Below are 26,118 nucleotides of genomic sequence, written 5' to 3'. Positions count from 1 at the left end.
ACATTTCCTTAACTCTACAGCTCATGTAAGATGAATGGACATGAATGATTGCTTGGCACTCAACTGATTTTGTAATAATAATAAATAATTTCCATACAGCACAGGTACTTCAACGTGAACATCTATCATAATACACTGTCTAATTTAATTGCCATGTAGAAGTAAAATTGACCCAAGGATGTACTGCAGCTCGTGACTACACCACTCGTCACAGAAACAGGCATCATTTTTATAGCCCACAACATAAAGCTTTGGAATGGTGCCAATCTTTTCTGAAGGTTTTCATTGTACGGACAGACCCTCACACTTAGAGGACAGGACAGGGTGATAAAATATAGGAGAATGAGACAGCTAAGCCTTTAATGGCCAGTCTGCTGAGTTCATGGTCTTAATAGTCAAGTAATGAAACTGCAATGCTTTAATAATTATTATTATACAAATGACTAACAGTTGAAGCCTATTATCTTATTTTTCTGGGACTATACTCAATTTTGTTCCCTTTTAGCTGTTTTTTTTTTACTATATTACTGCACTAAATGTATCAAACACCTGTAGTGAGTTAATTTAATGGATTGGTATTTTTTTTAATCACTAATAACAATTTCCCCAATAAATTTCAGCATAAATGAAAGCAGATGTGAAAATTATATTGATACAAGTTTACCATGCCCATTTCCCATTCAGAATCGGTATTACATTACAAATTAGATCGTTGACTTCACAAAATAAAATCTCTCTGAATGGGAAAAGAAATCAGAATGCGAAATAACCTCATATGCACTAACAGTTTTTACTTTTTAAACAGCTTGCCAACTTGGTAGCACCCAACTCTGGTTCACAAGGTTGCAGGTTCAAAGCGTCATTATGCACATAGCCAAGGCTGACACTTCAATGCAGTACTGTGGGAGTGCTGCAGTGTGCAGGTCGGAATTTTAGTCAGGCAGGCGGGTTGGGGGCGGAGGATGTCCGAGGTGGGCGGGAAACCCAGGAGGCTGGATTTCCCACAGTCCCAGTCAATTTTACCAGCAGGGCCTAATTCAAATGAGGCCTCGGTTTCCCACCCGCAGCCAGCCAGCTTGAGAGGCTGGCTGACTGGCTGCGGGCGGGTAGGCCTCAGTTGCGAGGGGTCGGTCCGTGGGAGGGGGGTCAGGGATTGGCGGGAGGGGGTTGGCAATCAAGAGGGGGGTTCCAGGATTGGTAGGGGATCAGCAGGTGATGGGGGGCAGTTGGGGATCAGCAAGCAAGTGGGGATCGGGGGGGGGTGGGGGGGCGGGGGCAGAGAGCGGAGGATCGGGGCCGGCCTCATTATCATCATCACCGTCGTTTGGGGGGGGGGGGGGGGGGCGGGCCTGGGAATGCAATCGGAGTCCTCGTGGGGGACCCTGAGCGCAGCGGGTAGATTAGGTAGCGACCCTGGATCCAAGAAGTAGGTATAAAGTCACTTACCTCCTGGATTCAGTAGTCCCCGCCTCTGTTTAACTGCCAGGTTTCATAAACTGGGTGAAACCCGTCCACAGGCATTTAAAAACAAAATGGAGGGGAAAATAGAGGCTTCCAACCTCATTACAATATTTAAATTAAGGTAATGGCCCCTGGCAGCTGGTTGACTGTTCGCCCCCCACCCAGTCAAAACCGGAAGTGGGTGGGTTGGAGGCGAGATCAGGTCGGGATTCACATATTTAACAACTGAACTGCCCCCACACTCCAAACCCACCCATTTTTTTTCAGGGGAAAATTCCGGCTGCAGTCTTTGAGATGAGACGGTAAACTGAGGCCCCATCTACCTGCTCAAGTGGATGTGAATAGTGCCATGGAATCTTTCAAAGAGGAGCATGGCATTTTCCTGATCTCCTGGCTAACATTTCTCTCTCAATACCATTTATTAATTTGTTGTTTATGGTAGCTTGCTGTGTTTGCCTGTATAACAGTGATTACACTTCAAAAGCAATATATGGGTTGTGAAATGTTTGGGTCTTCAAGAGCATGATGATATGCTACATAAGTAAGTGTTTTTCTACTTTTTCTAATGGATCAATAAATACTAAACAAGACACAGGTTAAGCATTAAAAAATTACTAACTGATCTGTCTTATAGGCTTAACTTCTTTTTTTATTCGTTTATGGGATGTGGGCGTCGCTGGCGAGGCCAGCATTTATTGCCCATCCCTAATTGCCCTTGAGAAGGTGGTGGTGAGCCACCTTCTTGAACTACTGCAGTCCGTGTGGTGAAGGTACTCCCACAGTGCTGTTAGGGAGGGAGTTCCAGGATTTTGACCTAGCGACGATGAAGGATCGGCGATATACTTCTAAGTCAGGATGGTATGTGACTTGAAGGGGAACTTGGAGGTGGTGGTGTTCCCACGTGCCTGCTGCCCTTGTCCTTCTAGGTGGAAGAGCTCGCAGGTTTGGAGGTGTTACCGAAGAAGCCTTGGCGAGTTGCTGCAGTGCATCTTGTAGATGGTACACACTGCAGCCACAGTACACTGGTGATGGAGGGAGTGAATGTTTAAAGTGGTGGATGGGATGCCAATCAAGCGGGCTGCTTTGTCCTGGATGATGTCAAGCTTCTTGAGTGTTGTTGGAGTTGCACTCATCCAGGCAAGTGGAGATATTCCATCACACTCCTGACTTGTGCCTTGTAGATGGTGAAAAGACTTTGGGGAGTCAGGAGGCGAGACACTCGCCGCAGAATACCTAGCCTCTGACCTGCTCTTGTTGCCACAGCATGTGTGTGGCTGGTCCAGTTAAGTTTCTGGTCATTAGTGACCACCCCCCCCCAGGATGTTGATGGTAGGGGATTCGGCGATGGTAATGCCATTGAATGTCAAGGGGCAGTGGTTGGAGATAGTCATTGCCTGGCACTTGAGTGGTGAAAATCTTACCTGCCACTTATCAGCCCAAGCCTGAATGTCGTCCAGGTCTTGTTGCATGCGGGCATGGACTGCTTCATTATCTGAGGAGTTGTGAATGGCACTGAACACTTTGCAGTCATCAGTGAACATCCCCATTTTTGACCATATGTTGGAGGGAAGGTCACTGATGAAGCAGCTGAAGCTGGTTGGGCCTCGGACACTGCCCTGAGGTACTCCTGCAGTGATGTCCTGGGGCTGTGATGATTGACCTGCAACCACCACAACCATCTTCCTTTGTGCTAGGTATGACTCCAGCCAATGGAGAGTTCCCCCCCCCCCCGATTCCCATTGACTTCAGTTTTACTAGGGCTCCTTGATGCCACACTCGGGCAAATGCTGCCTTGATGTCAAGGGCAGTCACTCTCACCTCACCTCTGGAATTCAGTTCCTTTGTCCATGTTTGGACCAAGGCTGTAATGAGGCTGGGAGCCGAGTGGTCTTGGCAGAACCCAAACTGGGCATCAGTGAGCAGGTTATTGGTAAGTGCCGCTTGATAGCAGTTGATGACACCTTCCATCACTTTGCTGATGATTGAGAGTAGACTGATGGGGTGGTAATTGGCCAGATTGGATTTGTCCTGCTTTTTGTGGACAGGACATACCTGGGCAGTTTTCCACATTGTCGGATACAGTTATTACATGTACCAGTATCATCCTTTACCAGCAACATAAAGCCTCATCTTAAGAGATTTCACATGATCCATAATTTATGCTTCTTCTCACTTGGAAAGCTTATAGCTCTGATGATGTCAATTGCACAAATTAGGAAGTAGAGAATAACAAATTCATCCTACAGGTATATTACTGTTTCATTTAAGAATTTGTGACCAGTTTTCCACAGAAATAATCAAAACAGAAGAGTTACTTTCATGTTGTGTTTGAAAAGCCCAGTGTATTACTGCAAGTTTACAAAAAAAGTGGTGTGAGATAGAAGGTAGCTAAGATGCTAAAGAACTAGCCTTGATGTTATTTCTTCATAGATTGTAAGTAATAAGCAATTAGGTAGCTTGTCACCATAACTGATTAAAAAAAACTCTCGACACCATTTTGGAAGGTTTTTGATCTCTTTCTGATTGCAAACAGTCACAAGAATAAACAATGTCAGACAGCTAAAAAAAAGGCAGACTAGCTTTTGCAAAAGGAGCTGCAGATCACGCAGAAAGGCCCCAGGTAAGGCAGGCTCAAAAAGGTAATATGCAGAGGAGTTAATCTGTTTAAGTCAAGTAAAATGACTCACTGAAGTGCTGTGGTGTAGTGGATAGATTATTTTCACATTATTACACAGTGATAAATTGCATCGATTAAACTAAGTGAACTTGATCATAACTATTGCTCTGTATGGTCACCTTGCTATTGAATAAAGCAGTTTGATCATTTGAACCAAATTTTGCCTCATCATAAAAAAGAATCAGGTACCTGGTTTTTTTCTTGACTGTTTGCAATCAGAAATTAATATAGATAACAATCCCTCTATCATTCACAGCAGTTATAACAGAAAATTTCCACTGGCAGTTGTAAGTCATCAGCGATTGGAAACAAAACATCGAAAAGGTGAATCTTATTAAATAAACAGAAATAAGACAGGCACATCCTACACTTAGCTATTAATCACTCTAATTAACTAGAACAAGAAACTCTTGATAAAACCATCTGTTGATAAATACTCCTGTTGAACAGTATTTCTGCCAACTGTTATTATTTCAATGATTGTCAGCATTGACTGATGCAAGTCAGCACAGACCAGGCCTCCTCTCCCCTTGTCCAGCTCCTACTCAAGTCAGTCTGCTAGTGCACCAGACCAGGTCCCTCTTTGCTCTCCGCGCCAGTCCCAGTGCGAATGGCAAGGGTTACAGCATTTCTATACTGTGTAAGTAGAAACTCTTGCAAGAACAGAAGTTCCCACCTCTAGTATAGAGGGGTTGCAATCCCTGCCATTAGCACTAGCAGCAATGGTGAGAGGAGAGTGGGACCCAACCTGCACATTAGCAGCCGGATTTACTATCTGTTTTCCCACTTCAGAGTCCGTCTTGAATTGTAGAGCAGTGCATCATCAAGCCGACTAATTTTAATGGCTTTGGAAAGTCCAGGACCAAGAAAGGGCTTTCTCCCCAAACTCCAGACAAGGATTGAGTTCCATCACTAGACATTCAAGGACTGAATGTTTGACTTTCCTTTAGCTTTAACCTTTCCCTCCTTTCCCTTTTATTTCCCAGCTGCAGCATCTGCATTGTTGGCCTGTGTTCTTTAGAGGAAAATCCACTGTCTGAGTGAAGTGAGCTTTCATCCATCCACCCCTCCCCCCATTGTGCACACAATGGAAGGCACTGTGGTTGTGTCGACGTATCAGTCGTGCTGATGAGCGATTGGTGCTGGAACTTAGTGCTTCTACTAGAGGAGTTTTGCATTGTCCTGATGTGGAAAGCACAGTGGGGTTCCATAGTCAATATTCTACGACATGTCACCGGCTTAGGTAAAGATGCCACTGTGCATGTTTCTGATAATCAGACCTTGTTGCAGTTTGTGCAACTCTTGATGCCACTTTATACATTTTACACAGATGGCCCTAAGGTGGGACCAAATACATTTATATATACTGGCAGCTTGGGTTGTGTTGAAAAATTTTATTTTATTTTATTATTAAGGAAAGATAATAAGCTATCTGAAATTATGTTTTGAGTTTTCCACAGGCACAGCTAATTACTACTGTGATGTCAAAAAATATAATTTGTACAGACAGCACAGGAGGCAGCCCCAAGACTAGCATTGTTGCAGGTGCAACATTTTGGCTGTCTGGAATGCTGCCTCAGGGCTGTACCTATGGTATTTAGAGAAAATCCAAAAATAAAGATCTCAAAATAGCACAACACTCCATTAATGCTCTGCTTTATCACAAACTTTTGGAATCAGTTTTACCTCTGCCCCACCTCAGACCAAACAAACATGCTCAGTAGAAAGAAGTGCTAAAGCTATTAAGTACAAGTTTGAATATTGCTCAAAAACAATTCCTTACATTGCTAACCAGCTTGGCAGTTTGCGTTGCTTTTTTGATGTCTGGCCTATCAACAATCTCCGTATAACTGTGCACGCCTTGTGCATCTTTCTTGTACAATACCTATTCAGAAAAAAAAATTACCCATCATATTCACATCAACATCTATACTTCTATCTTACAGAAGCTTAATGCAGGCTGAAGCATGAAAGAAAGATGCAAGACATTACATATATTCTATATAAACAAAACTTGAATATTACTCAAATCTGAACATAAGTCATTCAATATATAATGGTGCCTGAGTGGGATTAAAGAGTTTTAGGTTCACATTCATAAACCACAATACTATGTAATTCAGCTTTATTAGCAGAGGTTTCTGTAGATATGTAAATTTAAATAACAGGAATAATTCTCATGAACCTTTTCAAGGAAAACATTGGGCTGGACATCGGAAATGCCGGTTTCAGGCATGCACAGTGCCTAAGGGCTGCTTTTACCAGCATAACAGTTGAAAAAAGTTTTTTTTTAATGTTTTCACTCATTCGTCATTTAAAAATACTTTTTAAAAAATGTAAGTTAATTTTTAGCCCTGTAAAAAACTTATTATTTTTTCAAAAAATTAAATTTTTGTTTAAAATATTTAATTTATTGTAATTTCAACTAGAAACATAGAAACATAGAAGATAGGAGCAGGAGTAGGCCATTCGGCCCCCTCTAGCCTGCTCCGACATTCAATGCGATCATGGCTGATCATCCAAGTTCAGTGCCCGGTCCCTGCTTTCTCCCCATACCCCTTGATCCCTTTAGCCTTAAGAAATATATCCAACTCCTTTAATGAATTGGTCTCTACTGCCTTCTGTGGTAGAGAATTCCACAGGTTCACCACTCTCTGGGTGAAGAAATTCCTCCTCATTTCTGTCCTAAAAGGCCTACCCCTTATCCTTAGACTGTGACCCCTGGTTCTGGATTCCCCGGCCATCGGAAACATCCTCCCTGCATCTACTCTGTCCAGTCCTGCCAGAATTTTATAAGTTTCAGTGAGATCCCCTCTCATTCTTCTAAACTCTAGCGAGTACAAGCCCAATCGACCCAATCTCTCCTCATACGTCATTCCTGCCATCCCAGGTATCAGCCTGGTGAATCTTCGTTGAATTCCTTCCATGGCAAGAATATCCTTCCTCAGATAAGGCGACCAAAACTGCACATAATACTCAAGATGCAGTCTCACCAAGGCCCTGTACAACTGCAGCAAGACATCCTTGTTCTTGTACTCAAACCCTCTCACTATGAAGGCCAACATACCATTTGCCTTCTGAACCGCCTGCTGCACCTGCATGCTTACCTTCAGCGACTGGTGCACAAGGGCACCCAGGTCTCGTTGCACTTCCCCTTCTCCCAATCTATTGCCATTCAGATAATAATCTGCCTTCCTGTTTTTGACACCAAAGTGGATAACCTCACATTTATCCACGTTATATTGCATCTGCCATGCTTCTGCCCAATCACCCAACCTGTCCAAATCATCCTGTAGTTTCTCGGCATCCTCCTCACAGCACACACGCCCACCCAGCTTTGTGTCATCTGCAAATTTGGAGATATTACATCTAGTTCCCTTGTCTAGATCATGAATATATATTGTGAATAACTGGGGTCCAAGGACCGATCCCTGCGGTACCCCACTAGTCACTGCCTGCCACTCGGAAAAAGACCCGTTTATTCCAACTCTTTGCTTTCTATCTGCCAACCAGTTCTCTATCCAAGTCAATACCTTGCCCCCAATCCCATGTGCCTTAACTTTACATGCTAATCTCTTATGTGGGACCTTATCGAAAGCCTTCTGAAAGTCCAAATACACCACATCCACTGGTTCTCCCTTATCTATTTTACTAGTTACATCCTCAAAAAATTCCAGTAGATTAGTCAAGCACGATTTACCTTTTGTAAATCCATGTTGACTTTGTCCGATCCTGTCACTGTTTTCCGAGTGCTCTGCTATTACATCTTTTATAATGGACTCTAGCATTTTCCCCACTACCGAGTCTGTAATTCCCCGTTTTCTCTCTACCACCTTTTTTGAATAGTGGGGTAACATTAGCTACCCTCCAATCCATGGGTACTGTTCCAGATTCCATCGAATGTTGGAAAATGAGCAGCAATGCATCTACTATTTCTAGGGCCACTTCCTTAAGTACCCTAGGATGTAGATTATCAGGCCCTGGGGATTTATCGGCCTTCAATCCCATCAATTTCCCTAACACCATTTCCCTACAAATACTGATTTCTTTCAGTTTCTCCCTTTCATCAGACTTTATGTTCCCCGACATTTCTGGGAGGTTATTTGTGTCCTCCTTTGTGAAGACAGAACCAAAATATGTATTTAATTGGTCTGCCATTTCTTTGTTCCCCATTATAAATTCCCCTGATTCTGACTGCAAGGGACCTACGCTTGACTTCACCAATCTTTTTCTCTTCACATATCTATAAAAGCTTTTACAGTCAGTTTTTGTGTTCCCTGCAAGCGTACTCTCATATTCTATTTTCCCTTTCTTAATTAATCACTTTGTCCTCCTTTGTTGAATCCTAAACTGCTCCCAATCCTCTGGATTGCTGCTTTTTTTGGCCAATTTATATGTCCTCTCCTTGGATCTTATGCTATCCCTAATTTCCCTCGCTAGCCACGGTTGAGTCACCTTTTTTGTTTTATTTTTATGCCAAACGGGGATGAACAAATTCTGTAGTTCATCCATGCGGTCTTTGAATGTTTGCCATTGCCTATCCACCGTCAACCCTTTGAGTGACATTCCCCAATCAATCCTACCCAATTCGCACCTCAGACCATCGTAGTTTCCTTTATTTAAATTCAGGACCCTAGTCTCTGAGTCAACTACTTCATTCTCCATCTTAATGAAGAATTCGATCATATTATGATCGCTCCGACCCAAGGGGCCTTGTGCAACAAGATTGCTAATTAATCCTTTCTCGTTACATAATACCCAGTCTAAGATGGCCTGATCTCTGGTTGGTTCCTCGACATATTGGTCCAGGAAACCATCCCGTAAACACTCCAGGAATTCCTCCTCCACAGTATTGTTACTAATTTGGTTAGCCCAATCTATATGCAGATTAAAGTCACCCATGATGACTGCTGTGCCCTTATTGCACGCTTCTCTAATTTTCCTTTTAATGCCAACCCCAACCTCCGCATTACTGTTTGGAGGTCTATATACCACTCCCACTAACGTTTTCTGCCCCTTGGTATTTCTCAGTTCTACCCATACAGATTCCACATCATCAGAGCTAATGTCCTTCCTTACAATTGTGTTAATCCCTTCTTTAACCAGTAATGCTACCCCACCTCCCTTTCCTTTTTGCTTACCTTTCCTGAATATTGAAAACCCCTGGATGTTGAGTTCCCAGCCTTCGCCACCCTGGAGCCATGTTTCCGTAATCTCAATCAAATCATATTCGTTTACCTCTATTTGCGCAGCTAATTCATCCACCTTTTTACGAATGCTCCTCGCATTAAGACACAAAGGCCTAGAAATTCAGTAGCACCCCGTTTGGGGCGCTAGCCTCGCCAGGGCGCCAAAAGTAGCGCCCCCCGGAAGTAGTCACGGCCGCCCGCCGGAAATTCACTTTGCGCGCCCCAGAGGGAAGCGCAGCGCTACTGGAGGCGCCCCTCATCCCTCTTGGGGCGCTGCAGCTGAATATCGCTGCGCAACGTGCCGCAGCGCCACACGCTGCAGCATGGCGCGCTGCGGTACTGCAGGCCTTACTCCCCTTCTTAAAGGGGAGGGGCCTTGTGCAGCACGATCGAGGATCGCGAGTGCCGGCAAAAGAGCCCGGCACCGAGGAGAAGTGCCGGGCACTTGGAACGCAGTCGGCATTCCGCGGGGGGGGGGGGGGCGGCGGGGGGATCAGGAGGCCGGGGACGGCAGCGCGGAGAGGTGCTGGCAGGCGGCCAGCAAAAAAAATGGCCGCCCGCACCTCTCCTTTAATTAGCGCCTCTACCGCCGCAGGTAGGCCCCCTGAACCGTGCGCAAATAGCGTCCGGCGTTAAAGCAGGGAGCGCAACTAAAATTTCTTTTTTTTAATTCATTGATGGGATGTGGGCGTCGCTGGCTAGGCCTGCATTTAGTGCCCATCCCTAATTGCCCTTGAGAAGATGGTGGTGAGCCGCCTTCTTGAACCGCTGCAGTCCATATGGTGTAGGTACACCCACAATGCTGTTAGGAAGGGAGTTCCAGGATTTTGGCCCAGCGACAGTGAAGGAACGGTGATACAGGTCCAAGTCAGGGTGGTGTGTGGCTTGGAGGGGAACTTGTAGGTGGTGATGTTCCCATGCTAAGTGGTAGAGGTCGCGGGTTTGGAAGGTGCTGTTGAAGGAGCTTTGGCGAGTTGCTGCAATGCATCTTGTAGATGGTACACACTGCAGCCACAGTGCACCGGTGGTGGAGGGAGTGAATGTTGAAGGTGGTGGATGGAGTGCCAATCAAGCGGGCTGCTTTATCCTGAATGGTGTCGAGCTTCTTGAGTGTTGTTGGGCTGCACTCATCCAGGCAAGTGGAGATATTCCATCACACTCCTCACTTGTGCCTTGTAGATCGGGGCGGTAGCGGGGCGCTGCGCACACCGATGACACAGTGCTAACGGCTAGCGCCGCCATTAGCATCCTGCTAAATTTAGCGGGAGGCGTGGCCCGTGGCTTCCGACCCACTTAGCGCCCTCTTAAGGCGCTAACGGGTGGCGCAGCCCACTGAATTTCTAGGCCAAAGCCTTTAGGCTTGTTTTTTTAACGCTCTTAGACCTATTAGAATTATTATTTACTGTGGCCATGATTGATTTAAACCGTTCATTTCTCTGACTGCCACTTTTGTTTTTCTCCTTCCTATCTTTTGCTTTTATCCTTGTTTCCCTTTCCTCTGTCCCCCTGCTCAGGTTCCCAGCCCCCTGCCATTTTAGTTTAAACCCTCCCCCAGAGCACTAGCAAACACTCCCCCTAGGACATCGGTCCCGGCCCTGCCCAGGTGCAAACCGTCCGGTTTGAACTGGTCCCACCTCCCCCCAGAACCGGTTCCAATTTCCCAGGAATTTGAATCCCTCCCCCTGGCACCATTCCTCTAGCCACGTATTCATCTGAAATATTCTTCTATTTCTACTCTGACTAGCACGTGGCACTGGTAGCAATCCTGAGATTACTACCTTTGAGGTCCTATTTTTTAATTTACCTCCTAACTCCCTATATTCAGCTTTTAGGACCTCATCCTGTTTTTTACCTATATCGTTGGTACCTATATGCACCACGACAACTGGCTGTTCACCCTCCCCTTCCAAGATGTTCTGCAGCCGCTCTGAGACATCCTTCACCCTTGCACCAGGGAGGCAACACACCATCCTGGAGTCTCGTTTGCGGCCGCAGAAACACCTATCTATTCCCCTTACAATAGAATCCCCTATTACTATAGCTCTACCCCTCTTTTTCCTCCCGTCCTGTGCAGCAGAGCCACCCCTGGTGCCAGGAAGTTGGCTGCTGCCGCCTTCCCCTGGTAAGCCATCCCCCCCATCAGTATCCAAAGCGGTATATCTGTTTGCGAGGGGGATGGCCACAGGGGACCCCTGCTCTACCTGCCTGCGCCTACTACTCTGCCTGTTGGTCACCCGTTCCCTTTCTGCCTGTGCTACCTTTACCTGCAGTGTGACCAACTGATTAAATGTGCTATTCACGACGTCCTCAGCATCGCGAATGGTCCAGTATGTATCCAATCGCTGCTCCAGCACCGCAATGCAGTCTGCCAGTAGCTGCAACTGGACACACTTCCTGCACACATGGTTGTCAGGGACACAGGAAGTGTCCCTGAGTTCCCACATAGCGCAGGAGGAGCATACCACGGCACCGGGCTGTCCTGCCATGACTTAACCTTTAATTAATTGCAATTAAATTAAATCAAATCAATCCCACCAATTACACTACATTTAAAGAGTGATTTTTTAAAAATTTATTTAATGTTTTAAAGTGTTTTTGGGGTGATCTCCATTCATATATTTGACAGGTCTATCTGTCAAGTGTACGAAGGGAGATTCCCTTCTTTGATTGGCTCCCCATGGCCCACGTGATCCCAGGGACGCTTGCGAACCGCATGCGCCTCTGGGATATGTAGTCCCTGTGCACTTGGAGTTGGAGAGGCCCAGCATCGGAACTATACGCACTTCGGGTGCCCTCAGGTGAGTGCGTAGATTTTTTCCAGATCGTAGGCCTCCGCACGTGGGAAGCCTCCGATCGGAAAATACGCCCATTATCTTTAAGTAGATGTCCAGAACAAGTTCCAGATGACCATTATATGCTATATTAAGGTGCTTTCATTTCAAAGACAAGGTGGAAAACAAAACACAGGATAGAAATTTTCAACATTTATGACGACATTGTACATCAACAAATCTCAGTGCACCACCAAGATCTGAGAAAGCAACTCATTCCCTCTGGCATTAAGTACATCAAGATACACTGCATTGACTTTCCAAACCAGACAAAGGTTCCCACACAATATTCATTGTTTGTTCTTTTACAATCGCATTTGATGACCGGGTTAAACATGATGATAATCTCTTAATTTCTACAATTACCTGTCTGTACCCCTACCTCATCCCCCATCTGCTGAAACCCTCGTCATGTCAAATTGCGATCTCTCCAGTATTTGTGGCCTCCTCAGCTACACTCTACTAAATCTCCAACTTATCTTCATATTCTATATCGTATAAGATCCTGCCACCCATCAGCCTCGTCGTCATCGACATCCACCATGTCTGTGGCAAAGAAATTTGCATTCTCACCATCCTGTATGAAAAGAATTTTTTTCTAACCACCCCTTTAATTCTTTGTGATTAGCTTGTATTTGTGCAAGATTAAATGATGTAGATTTATACAGGTCATTTATGAGTACTGTATTTGTAGAACTGAAAGACAAAAATACAAAACTAACCAGCTTCAAGTGAAAGTCAAGATTCAAAGGATATTGACTCCCCCCCCCGCCCCACCCCACCAAATATCTGGTTCAGAATGGGATCGTGGGTAAGATAAGTAGAGATACAGATGCTAACACTCAATTGTCTCTACAATGCAGGGACCGTGGAAATGAGATATGTGAAAAGCAACTGCCAAGCTTGATTAATGGAAGTCTGAGGGTGATAAAAGTGTGAATAAGGGTTTCAGTGGCAGAGGGGTAAGGTAGGGGTGGAGGCAGGCAATGTTGCAAAGGTGGAAGTAGACAGTCTTGGTGATGAATAGGATGTGGAGTTTGAAGCTGAGCATGGACTGTAAACTGAGTCGGACTGATGGGCTTAATAGCATTTCTTCATTTCATGCTTTATGTTCTTTTCCTCTCAAGCAGGGATGACTCTAGAGGTCTCAAGATTGTTACAGATAGGAAGGCCATTTGGCACATCTTAGCCTATCCACCCCAAAACAGATAGGCCTAGAAATTCAGTTTGCACAGTTTTGGGGCGCTAAAGTCGGGCGTTCGGTAAATTTAGCGCCCGCTGGAAACTGCAGGCAACCGCGCCGAAATTCAGTGGATTTGGCCAAGAGTTTTGGCGAGCGCTGAAACCGGCGTTGCAATGCTCGGTTCCGGCGCTAAACCGGCGCTGCGGCCTGATAACGCCGATGCCGGGCGCAGCGCAGGTGCGGTCATGTGTTGCTTGACAGCAGACACCCTGACGCCGGCCTGCTCTTAAAGGGGGAAGGGTCAACTTTGACTGCTGCCACGCCCTGCACACTGGAGCCCTGCTGCTAGGCCTCAACAGTGCTGGTGGGACAAAATAGCGCCAGAACAGATGGAGATGGCCCGTGAAAGAGCCCAGCGCTTCTCAGACCATGCACTGAGGGTGCTGATTGATGCTGTCCAGGAGAGAAGACCCATCTTGTGCCCGGACAATGGCAGAAAGGCTCCCAGGAGAGAGTTCAGGAAAGCCTGGAGGAGCATCGCACGCAGGGTCTCCTCAAACTCAGATGTGCCCAGGACTGCGGACCAGTGCCGCAAAAAGTTCAATGACCTCTGTCGGCTGGTGAAGGTGAGTACCCTTTCCACTGTCCTCCTCATCCTTGCATGTGAGCCTCACACTGTGGGCAAAGGGACCTCAAAGGCATAATGGGCAGCCCTCCTCATGCAGCAATGCCACTGGCATGATCATCAGCAGCACTTTCTGCACTGACCACACTGGCCAGGCTATTCCACCATGGGAGGCAGTACACACAGCAACAGGGCACCACACTGTACTTAGAGTCCGTCTTTTCTCTTGCAGGCCAAGCTGGCAAGAAATGCGCGCAGCCGGCTGGAGACCGGTGGTGGACGGCCCCACTACCAGGCTCTAAGTGCTCTGGAGGAGAGCGTCGCTGGACTCCTGCGTCCCCGGGTGACTGGCCCTGTAGCCATCGGGGATGCGGACCCTGTGCTGGGAGCCACTGGTAAGGAGATGACCGCTTGCAGCTCTCTCGTTGCCCTAGTGCTTCCGATCTAAATCCTTTCCCACTGACGGACAAATGCGCATAATGCCACCGCTCAGGCGTCCCTCGCTGACGCCCTGTCCTCACTTTAAAGCTACTCTTGTGCCTTCCTGCTTTCAGCTGCTGAGGAGGAGGTGGTCCCTGAGGCGCCGGGTGCCAGGCCCTTGGAGGAGGAGGACGTCCAGGACGAGGAGGAAGCCGGGCCATCGGGCAAGCCCTCAGCCGTGCCAGGGGATGGCAATGAAGGGGGGACGTCTGGCATGCAGGAGAGCCAGGGGGAGGTGTTGCAGGGGAGGGCAGATCCTGCTTGCAGTGGGGTCCAGGCAGGCGGCAGGGGTCGGCCGGCTCGGCCGGCTTCTCCCCAGCTGCAGAGTCCTCTCTCCAGTCCGGAGAGTGGCCTCGGCCAGGAGGTGCGCCTCCTGCAAGAGATCTCGGTGGCGTTTGACCGGCGCCACCATGAGTTCATGGGGGTTGTGCAGCAGATGCCGCACGCCATCGAGTCCCTGGCTCAGAGTGTGGCAGCATTCGGCCAATCACAGGCCAGGGGGGTGGAGCAACTGGCCGCAGCGCACGCCAGGGGGGTCGATCTACTCGCGGCACTGCAGGAGGAGAGTCGCCAGAGAGGTGGTTCCTTCGACACACTGTCACAGCAGCTGGAGGCACATACCCGGGCAGTGCGGTCACTGACTTCTGCCACACTCGCTTTGACGCAGAGGCGTCGCACCCGCACCCGCTGCCCTGCTGCAACACAGCGGGCTGGCCTCCAGCACATAGCTGCGCCAGCTGAACTGCCAGGCCGGACGACTGCCACTGTGTCTGCTGAGCCTCGCGCGCCTGGCAGCAGCCAGCTTGCCCCCCTTGGAGCATCCGACACTGCCACTCCCCCAGCCAGGGTGCGAGGAGCTGCTGCTGCCACTGATGCTGGCCAGCCACAGCCGAACCAGTCAGCAGCCGGCCCCTCCCGGGACGTGCGTCGTGTTGGCCGACCCCCAAGGGCATCTGTCGCGACGCATGGGGGCCCTCATGAGCCTTCCCCCAGCCTTGAGGCCGCCACAGGGCCCACGTTGAGGCGGAGCAGCAGGCCGGGCAGGGGCCGGGGAAGGCTCTCTAAGGACTCGCCCTCTCGGCACAGCCGCTAGAGTGTGGTCTCTGCGGCATTGTATATATGGGGGGGGATTGTGTTTTGGGGGCTGATTTTTGTGGATGGCCGAAATTGAAGGCATTTTGTGTTTTTATGGGGGTCTTTCTGTTGGCGAGGGGGGCCCTTTTTTTGTTACGGCCAATGTTGAAGGCCATGTGGATGGCCAACTTTTGTTAGTCCTCCCCAGGTTGGGGGAGTGACATATGTTTGTGACTGTTTTTTGGGTGTGTTCTGTGTTTTTGAGTTTCATGTGGGAAGGGGCCTCAGTTTGTTAAATAAAGGTTTTTATTTATTCAGCTTGTCCAGGTGTCATGTTTCAAGTGTTTGCTGCGTTAACCGGCTGACGGCTTCCGGAGCGGCTGCCTTCAGGTGCGCTCATTCCCACAGGCCATTCCCTCACAGCGGGCCTAGAAGTGTCGAGCAATAAGCCCCCGGCGTACGGCCCTTGGGCCTTCTGGCCCCCTCCTGGCCTGCTCCTCCTCCTCCTCCCCCTCTTCCTCCTGATGGTCCTCCTGCTCGTCCTCCTCAGGTGGTGGTGCAATGTCAGGTGGCAGTGCCTGCGTCCGGCGGATAGCCAGGTTGTGCAGCATGCAGCACACGACGACGAACTGGGACACTCTATCCGGCGAATACTGTAGAGAGCCGCCGGAGCGATCCAGGCAGCGGAAGCGTTGCTTGAGGACGCCTATGGTTTGCTCTATGACGTTCCTTGTTGCTTGATGGCTTTCGTTGTATGAGTCCTCCGCTGGGGTCCTGGGCGCGCGGAGCGGGGTCATGAGCCATGTGCACAAAGGGTAGCCCTTGTCCCCGATAAGCCATCCCCTTGGTGGAGGCTGTGCCTGGAACATGTCAGCCACAGTAGTCTGGCGCAGGATAAAAGCATCGTGGCTGCTTCCTGGGAAGCGGGCATTTACAGCTAGGATGCGCTGCCTGTGGTCACACACCAGCTGCACATTGAGGGAATGGTAGCCCTTGCGGTTGCGGTAAACCTCGGGATTGTCTATAGGTGCCCGCATAGCCACATGCGTGCAGTCAATGGCGCCCTGCACCATGGGGAAGCCCGCGATCCTGCCAAATCCCACTGCACGCTGCTGCTGCCTCTGTTGGGTCATGGGGAAGGAGATGAACTGGTGTCTCCTCGCGAACAGTGCATCAGTGACCTGCCGGATGCAGCGATGTACGGCGAACTGGGAGATGTTCGCGATATCCCCAGCAGCGGCTTGGAACGAGCCGCTTGCATAAAAGCTGAGAGCCACCGTGACCTTCACTTCCACCGAGAGAGACGTCCTGGACATGAGCTGTAGCTGCAAATCTGCGTGAAGCAGCTGGCAGATCTCTCCAACCACCTCCCTTCTGAAGCGCAGCCTCTTTACACAAAGTGCCGCAGACATGGTGACATAGGACACCTGCTGCCGGTATTGCCTGGGTGCGTAAGGCCTACGTTGGCGACGCCTGATGGCCCTTCTGTGTCTACGCATGGCTGCTCGTCTCTCACAGCGTCTGCGGGCCCTCCGCACATAATGCTGCAACTCAATGTTGGCCCCCCATGCAGCCCCCATAATCAAGGTCGCAACAGTGAAATCAGCAAGAGTCAAATGTCAAAGCACTGGCCAGAAGCCAGAAAGACCTCTCCTATCTTGTCCCAAATCTGGAATCTCTGTCCCTTGGTCTCTGTGTAGAAATCCAAAGCAGTGAAGTCATTGCAGCAAAATGGCTGGGCTTTATAGGTCAGTGGAGGTGCCCTTTAATTTGCGCTCCCCGAGGCCCACAGGGCCTCTGCAACGTTCCATTTTACAATTCCTAATAGCGCCACGCCCACATTGGGCGGGCGCCACTCAATTTCCGGGTTGGGGCGCTAAAACAGCGTTGCGCGAGGATATGACGTCATAAGCTGCGCGCGCACCCGAGCGGGTGCTAACACTTTGCGCCGGTGCTAAATCTCAAATGAATTTGGGCGTCGGCGCAGATCGGTCTGCATTCCGGCGCTAAGGCTTTATCGACGGAAATATAGCCCTTTTTTGGCGTTAGCGCCTGGCGCAGCCAACTGAATTTCTAGGCCATAGTTTCCAATCACAGCAGCTGCTTGGGGGCCTAAGGCTTTCATTCCACTATCCTACTCAAAAGCCCACCCCAAGTGTCGTTTTTTTGAAATATATGTATTCAGACGTAAATATAGCAATAAGATTGTTTCAAAAAAGTAAAAAAATAATTTGAACCTGATTTCCACAAGAAACTACGGAGTAAGTATCTGTTTAAAACATAGCAATTAGTGTGCTAGAGTGACTAGGAAATTGTATTAAAAAGCAAACAATGAAAACACACTGTTCAATGCAATTTGAAAGAATGATTGCAGTACGAGTTAACCGATAATGGCAGTTAAAATATTTTATTATTAACTTTGGAAATCTAGCCACCCCTCAGGAAACCCTAATCTACACATCTGGCCTTCGAGCAGGTACAGTGCAGATTCACAAGAATGATACTGGGGCTTAAAATATTAAGTGCTGAGGACAGGCTGCATAAACTTGATTTATAGTCACTTGAGTTTAGAAGGTTGAGGGGTGATCTAATTGAGGTGTTTGAAATGATAAAGGAATATGATGAGTTAGATACAGAAAAACTATTTTCTCTGGTGGAGAAATTCAGAACAAGGGGACATAATCTTAAAATATGGAGAGAGATTGGGTCGATTGGGCTTGTATTCGCTAGAGTTTAGAAGAATGAGAGGGGATCTCATTGAAACTTATAAAATTCAAACAGGACTAGACAGACTAGATGCAGGAAGGATGTTCACGATGGCGGGGGAGTCCATTACCAGGGGTCACAGTCTAAGGATAAGGGGTAAGCCATTTAGGACTGAGATGAGGAGGAATTTCTTCACCCAGAGAGTGGTGAACCTGTGGAATTCTCTACCACAGAAAGCAGTTGAGGCCAATTCATTGGCCCAGAACTTGGTGTCGGGGGCTTGCCACACGTGCAAGCCCCCGATGTGCACTTACCCGGCGCGCCGACATCTGAAACCTGGCCCGCAGTGGATTTCCTGTCACTGGCCCGGTTCAGATGTTGGCGCACAGTGCTTACCTGATCCAGCGGCGTACTTAGTGCGATGTGCCGGCTGGGATCAGGTGAGCACTCTGCAGCCAATCAGGGGAGGGGAAACTCATTCATGAGTTTGATAGTAAAGACTGTCAAACTCATGAAAACTATGGGGGCCCAAAACACTAGTTAAACTTTAAATAAAATTTTAAAAAACATCCCACTGATTATAATAACTATAAATAAGTTTTAAAAAATGTTTTAAACAATTAATCAATTTTTTGAAAAAAATAAATTTTTTAAAAATAGGGTCTAAAACTAAACTTACCATCCTGTAAATTCTTTAAAAATAACAAACATGTGGAAAAAAAATTTCTACATTGTACTAAAAGCCCACTTACCTGAAAAACTAAATACTTACGTCTTGTTTTTCCACGCGTAAAGACCGGAGGCCTTTACACGCGCACAACTCTGGAAAAAAAAAAGGAATTTTACTGCGCACGCGCTGCCTGTGCCGTCGCGCGCGTTCTGCCTCTGAACCCCTTCGTTCAGAGGACAGGAAATGCCGGTTTTCCCCGCATGCGCTGTGCATGCTGAAAACCGGCATTTCCTCCGGCCAGACACGTGAGTACCCCGACCGTACTCACGCGTTTGGAAAGGAATTACTGGGCCAATAAATATATTCAAGAAGGAGATAGATATATTTCTTAAGGCTAAAGGGATCAAGGGATATGAGGAGAAAGCAGGGACAGGGTACTGAAATTGGATGATCAGCCATGATCTCATTAAATGGTGAAACAGGCTTGAGGGGCCAAATGGCCTACTCCTGCTCCTATCTTCTATGTTTCTATGTAATTATGCCAGTTAAGAGTAAAATCAAAAAGCACTTCTTTACACAATAGATTTTGGAAATCTGGGACTCTCTCCCAAAAGGCTGCGGGTGCTGAGTCAATTGAAATTGTCAAGGCGGAAATCACCAGCTTTCCGACTACAAAAAGGTTAGCAATAGAAAGCTCCAGAAATTCTGACAGGATTGGCTGTGCGGGCACAAAACCTGCTACATAGCTGTCCAATTAGGCAAAAGTTAACAATGGAAACCTACCCGTACAATTTTTTTAATTAGGCCTTATATTTTAGACACAAGTTCAGGACATGAGAGATATAAACATTATACTGGAAATCATCTCTTGTTAAAATAAGAACATTTCCAAAGAATAGAAACTGGAGATTTAAGAGCATCCCTTATTTGTCTGTTTTTGTAGCTACGGATGGCACACACCAAAGAGCTATTTATTTGCTCAAAGCTAGTGATTAATCTGTGCCCTTCACAAAATTAAGTTATGGTTGGCCTTCTGAGGCCTATGATATACACCTGCATCAGTCAAACCAACTAAAAAATAAATGTTTAAAATGCCACAGGTTCTGTGGAACCTATTGATCTTACTATAATTTTCCTCTATGGGATTGTACAAATTTCGAATAGGAGTCAGCACTGACAGTTAAACACCATATTAAAAAAGTCCCACTGGGCACTGCTGTAGACTCGGGTTTCTGTCAAAGAATGATACAGCACAGAAAGGAGGCCATTTGGCCCATCATGCCATTGTTGGCTCTTTAAAAGAGTTATCCAATTAGTCCCACTCCCCTGCTCTTTCTCCATAGCTCAGCAAATTTCCCCCCCTTCAAGTATTTATCCAATATCTCCATGATAGAAATGACAAACAAAATAAAGGAGTCATGGGAGGATGTGAAAAATGTCACATCATGTAATACCTGTACGTTCATGGAACGATATCCTTTCTAACCGTATAAAGCAACTGCATTCTGTAAATGCACATTGCTCTACATATGTTTAATCAATTACACTTGGGGCTCTGGCGAAACAATTAAATATCCCTGAGAAAACAAGTAAAAATACAAGTCATTGCTCTTGTAGTTAGTCAGTTACACAGAAAGGTACACTGTACCCCTCTAATGCCAGAGGAATCTCTAGGTAGAAATGTAAAATATTCAGTTGTACACATGTTCAGAGCCACTGTCAACATCACAGATACAGGCAAGGCTCAGCTAACTACTGACTATAATTCTAAATAATGCAGGTAAGGTCAAGATAACTAGTGACTCTACTCTAAATTCTTCTGTAAATTAGCACATAAAATCAACCAAAATTTGTTTGCTTTGTCTAAATGTATGTGTGATTTTCCATTCATTAATAATCAAGAAACTCCACAGAAGCTAATAAATCTGCTGCAAATGATATGCCCACCTCCTCTTTTCTCTCCTCTCCGCACCCCCCCGGAAACAGCTGCCACATGCATTTGATTGCATCTCTCAAGTGTAGGTTGCTTGTGTTTGCTGAGGATCAAATGCTGACATTATTGAGATCAGCTGAAAGTTCATTTAATTAACACGAAAGCTTAAGTGGCAAACAGCTCAGGAAAAACAAAGACCTTGTGCATTCCATTAACAGTAACACCCACATTTGTTGCCTTAAGTAATACTGGCTCGGATTGTTTACTGCCAGTGAGAGAGAAAATGTGGCACAGCATAAACCATCATCGTGTGTACTACTGTATTGTGCAAAATGTGGAGCCATCATTGTGACTGGGCTGGGTCCAGACACCCTAAACCTGTAAGTTTACTGATCAATGCTCATGACATGATCTATCGACCAAGGCTCTGCCGCCTCGAAACATACCAGTGCAGTACTGAGGGAGTGCTACATTGGTGGAGGTGCCATCCTTCATATGAGACAAAAGCAAGATCGCATCTGCCTGTTAGCTGTTCAGGTAGATGTTAAAGGTCTCCTGATACTATTCAAAGAAGCTGAGTGTCTTGGCCAATATTCCTTTCTCAATTTTACAAAAAAAAGAGATTTGTCGTTCAGATGAGGCGTTAAGCCAAGCATTCGTCCAGCTGTTCAGGTGAATGTTAAAGCTCCCATTCCATGTTTTGGAAGAAGAACAAGGCATTCTCCCAGTGTCCTCACCAACATCCATCGGCCAGCTAACACCACAACAGACTAACTGGTCAATCCATTGCTGTTTGTGGGACCTTAATGTGCACAAAATGACTTCTACATTACTTCAAATGTAATTCATTAGCTGTGAGGTGCTTTGGGACATCCCTAGGTTATGAAAAACACTATACAAGTTGCTCTTGCCTCTCCTCTTGCATTTAGCTCTTACGCCCATATCTGGATCTCGTAATGTAATTATTTACAAATGTATATCAGGCTAAAATTAAATTTACCGTATTTGTAGAACCTATCCAATTCAAGTATAAAATCATTATATTTCCTTTATGAATAAGTAGATCTATGTATTTTAAAGAAAGCATTGCAAAACTTTTTTTTTTTAAATACCTAAAGTAAAAAAAGAAAAGCCCAATACAGTATAAGCACCTGTTTGGTTCAGTGGTTGCACTATACTGAAGTTGTTCCTCATTGTCAGAGGTTATGTCCTTTGGATGAGATGTTAAGAAGAGATCAGTCTGGCTGTTCTGCTAGTTCAGGGTGATGTTAAAGGTCCTGTGAATTAATCAAAGAAGAGGGCCCTCTCCTGCTATCCTATCCAACATTCCTCCCACAACCAACAGATTGATTTAATTATTTGGGACTGCTTGTGAGATATTGCTATATTTTTTTTAATTCATTCAAGGGATGAGGATGTTGCTGGCAAGTCCAGCATTTATTGCCCAACCCTAACTGCCCTTGAGAAGATGGTGGTGAGCTGCCTTCTTGAACTGCTGCACTCTGTGTGGTGAAGGTGCTCCTACAGTACCGTTTGATAGAGAGTTCCAGGATTTTGACCCAGCGACGATGAAGGAACAGCAATATATTTCTAAGTCAGGATGGTGTGTGACTTGGAGGGGAACTTGGAGGTGGAGGTGTTCCCATGCGCCTGCTGCCCTTGTCCTTCTAGGTGGAAGAGGTCACGGGTTTGGGAGGTGCTGCCAAAGAAGCCTTGGCGAGTTGCTGCAGTGCATCTTGTAGATGGTACACACTGCAGCCACGGTACGCTGATGGTGGAGGGAGTGAATGTTCAAGATGGTAGACGGGGTGCCAATCAAGCGGGCTGCTGTGTCCTGGATGGTGTCGAGCTTGTTGAGTGTTGTTGGAGCTGCCCTCATCCAGGCAAGTGGAGAGTATTCCCTCACACTCCTTACTTGTGCCTTGTAGATGGTGGAAAGGCTTTGGGGAGTCAGGAGGTGAGACACTCGCCACAGAATACCTAACCTCTGACCTGCTCTTGTTGCCACAGTATTTATGTGGCTGGTCCAGTTAAGTTTCTGGTCAATGGTGACCCCCCAGGATGTTGATGGTGAGGAATTCGGCGATAGTAATGTCGTTGAATGTCAAGGGGCAGTGGTTAGACTCTCGCTTGTTGGAGATAGTCATTGCCTGGCACTTCTGTGGCGCGAATGTTACCTGCCACTTATCAGCTCAAGCCTGAACGTCATCCAGGTCTTGTTGTATGCGAGCATGGACTGCTTCATTATTTGAGGAGTTCTGAATGGCGCTGAACATGGTGCAGTCATCAGCGAACATCCCCATTTCTGACCTTATGTTGGAGGGAAGGTCATTGATGAAGCAGCTGAAGATGGTTGGGCCTAGGACACTGCCCTGAGGAACTCCTGCAGTGATGTCCTGGGGCTGTGATGATTGACCTTCAATCACCACAAAACATCTTCCTCTGTGCTAGGTATGACTCCAGCCAGTGGAGAGTTTTCCGCCCAATTCCCATTGACTTCAGTTTTATTAGGGCTCCTTAATGCCACACTCAAGTCAAATGCTGCCTTGATGTCAAGGGCAGTCACTCTCACCTCACCTCTGGAATTCAGCTCCTTTGTCCATGTTTGGACCAAGGCAGTAATGAGGTCTGGAGCAGAGTGGTCTTGGTGGAACCCAAACTGAGCATCAGTGAGCAAGTTATTGGTAAGTAAGTGCCACTTGATAGCACTGTTGATGCCACATTCCATCACTTTGCTGATGATTGAGAGTAGACTGATGGGGTGCTAAATTGGCTGGATTGGATTTGTCCTGCTTTTTGTGGACAGGACATACCTGGGCAGTTTTCCACATTGTCAGATAGATGCCAGTGCTGTAGCTGTACTGGAGCAGCTTGGCTAGAGGCGCAGCTAGTTCTGGAGCACAAGTCTTCAGCACGATAGCCGTGATGTTGTCGGGGCCCGTAGCCTTTGCTGTATCCAGTGCGCTCAGCTGTTTCTTGCTATCACGTGGAGTGAATCGAATTGGCTGGGAGGTGCTGTCGAGGAAGCCTTGGCAAGTTGCTGCAGTCCACCTTGTAGATGGTACACACTGCAGCCATGTTGTGGCAGTGCTGGAGGGAGTGAAAGTTTAAGGTGGTGGATGGGGTGCCAATCAAGTCGGCTGCTTTGTCCTGGATGGTGTCGAGCTTCTTGAGTGTTGTGGGAGCTGTACTCATCCAGGCAAGTGGAGAGTATTCCATCACATTCCTGACTTGCGCCTTGTAGATGGTCAAAAGCCTTTGGGGAGTCAGGAGATGAGTCACTCGCCACAGAATACCTAGCCACTGACCTGCTCTTGTAGTCAAAATGTCTGTGTGGCTGGTCCAGTTAAATTTCTAGCCAATGGTGACCCCCCCAGGATGTTGATGGTATGGAATTTGATGATGGTAATACCATTGAATGTCAAGGGGAGGTAGTTAGACTCTCTCTTGTTGGAGATGGTCATTGCCTGGTACTTGTATGGTACAAGTGCTACTTGCCATTTATCAGCGTGTGGGCATGGACTGCTTCATTAGCTGAGGAATTGCGACTGGAACTGAACACTATGGGCTAGATTTTCGGGGAGCCGTCAGGCGGGGTTTCAGGCATGTGGGGGTGGGGGGGGAATCCCGAATTTGGGGGTCCTGACACCATCCCGCCCAAAACCCCGCCCCACGTAAGTTTCAGGGGCGGCGGGTACCCGCCCCGCACTGGGACCCGCCGAAACCAGGCGGGAAGCGATTAGTGCCAATTAACTGCCTGTTAACAGGTAGTTAACAGGCAGTTTTTAGCCTAATCCCTATTTTGAGGGGTTTCGTGTGGGTTTCCCGACGGCTCCAAACCACGCCAGGTTAGAGCAGGCGGGCCGTTGGGTTGAAGGACTTGGAGGGGTCGTGATGTCGGTGTTCAGGTGAGTGATGGGTGCATTGTGGTGTATGTAACCTGTTCCACCTTAAGAGAACTACCTTAAGAGATGTACTACTTTCTCTTGGCTGCTGTATACTGTAATACCGGTGGTGACCACACCGGTATATAAGTGTTGTGTAGGGATTTGCTGGGCAGTTCAGCCCTGACCTCCGAATAGTAAAGACCTGTTAAAGTTATTCTTGTGGTCTGTGTCCAGTGATTTATAATAAGCATAACTGGGACACACAGACTTAACAGTGGCGACGAGTCCGATCTTACCCTGCGGCAGTTTTACATCCAAGGCAGCTTCGTCCTCAGAACGGGCGTCGAGAAGAGGCATCCGCCCTCATCATCCTGCTGAGCACCATCGCACGGGAGGCATCGAGAACCCGGGTTAAAAAGAAAAATTCTGACCACGAAGCCCTCCATCAGCAACAGGCAGTGATCATCCCTTCTACCACGGTGGTGGGTAAGCCGATCAGCGACACGAGCAGAAAGTCGGCCGCGTTGACTGTGGAGTGGGGGAGGGAAAACGGAGGAAAAAGGGCGGAGAACTCGACCACGGCCGGTAAAAAGGGCCGGGCTGCAATCGAGGCCGAGTGGCGCAGCGACTGGGGCAGCTTAAGGCACGAGAGCCGCGGAGAACTCAAACGCAGCCGGTGTAAAGGACCGGGCTGCATGCGGGGCTGAGAGGCGCAACAGCAGGGGAAGCGTGAATGCCCACGGGAACCGCGGGGGAGTAAAAGCAGCGTCGGGGAATTGAGAACCGCTGGGGAGGCGAGAACGGCAGCAGCACGGCAATTGCCATTGCAGCCAGCGGGGGAAGAAGGCAAACGCGGGAATCCGCCATTGTAGTCGGCGGGGGAAGAAGACGAGCGCGGGAAAGACCGCCAAGCGCGGGAAGCCGCCATTTTAGTAGGCGGGGGAAGAAGACAAGCGCGGGAAGCCGCCATTTTGAGAAAAAGAAAAATTTAAAAACTTGCAAGGATGCCTAAACATGGGAGCATTAATACCTTTGATAGCGATATCGAAGATTGGACCATGTATGTAGAACGCATGGAAGTTTATTGTAAAGCAAATAAGGTACCAGATGATGAGAAAGCACTAACCTTATTAAGCTCAATGGGTGCGAAGACATACGGGCTACTGAAGCACCTTCTATCACCAAATAAACCGGCGGATCAGACTTTCGCGAATATTGTTACTGTCCTGAAAAATCATTTAAACCCCACGCCGCTGATGATAGCAGAACGATTTAAATTTTACAGAAGAACGCAGCTGAAAGACGAAAGCAACGCTGAATTTTTAATTGAACTGTGTAAGCTATCAAAGTACTGTCAGTTTGGAACAGGACTAGCAGATGCGCTGAGAGATAAATTTGTGTG

At 47.4% G+C, this 26,118-nt stretch overlaps 1 protein-coding gene across 21 annotated transcripts in view; it reads right to left on the bottom strand.

The window, feature by feature from the left end:
• Positions 1-26,118, bottom strand: part of nebl (nebulette) — a 555,716-nt gene that overhangs the window by 129,432 nt on the left and 400,166 nt on the right. For 16 of the 21 annotated variants that reach the window (XM_085987820.1, XM_085987817.1, XM_085987818.1 and 13 more), the window contains one exon: positions 5,922-6,023. The exons of 3 other annotated variants lie outside the window; for them this stretch is intronic. In XM_085987820.1, the coding sequence (XP_085843946.1) occupies positions 5,922-6,023 (102 nt within the window). Of the gene's footprint in view, positions 1-5,921; positions 6,024-12,540; positions 12,643-20,350; positions 20,435-26,118 lie in introns of those variants that run through there. 2 more of the 21 variants (XM_085987827.1, XM_085987826.1) reach the window with 2 other exon arrangements.

Source organism: Somniosus microcephalus, chromosome 5, assembly GCF_052327205.1.
Source record: "Somniosus microcephalus isolate GS21.2 chromosome 5, FLI_Smic_1.0, whole genome shotgun sequence".
Lineage (NCBI taxonomy): Eukaryota > Metazoa > Chordata > Chondrichthyes > Squaliformes > Somniosidae > Somniosus > Somniosus microcephalus.
The sequence above is the reverse complement of the archived record's forward strand: the minus strand, read 5'-3'. Positions and strand labels throughout refer to the sequence as shown.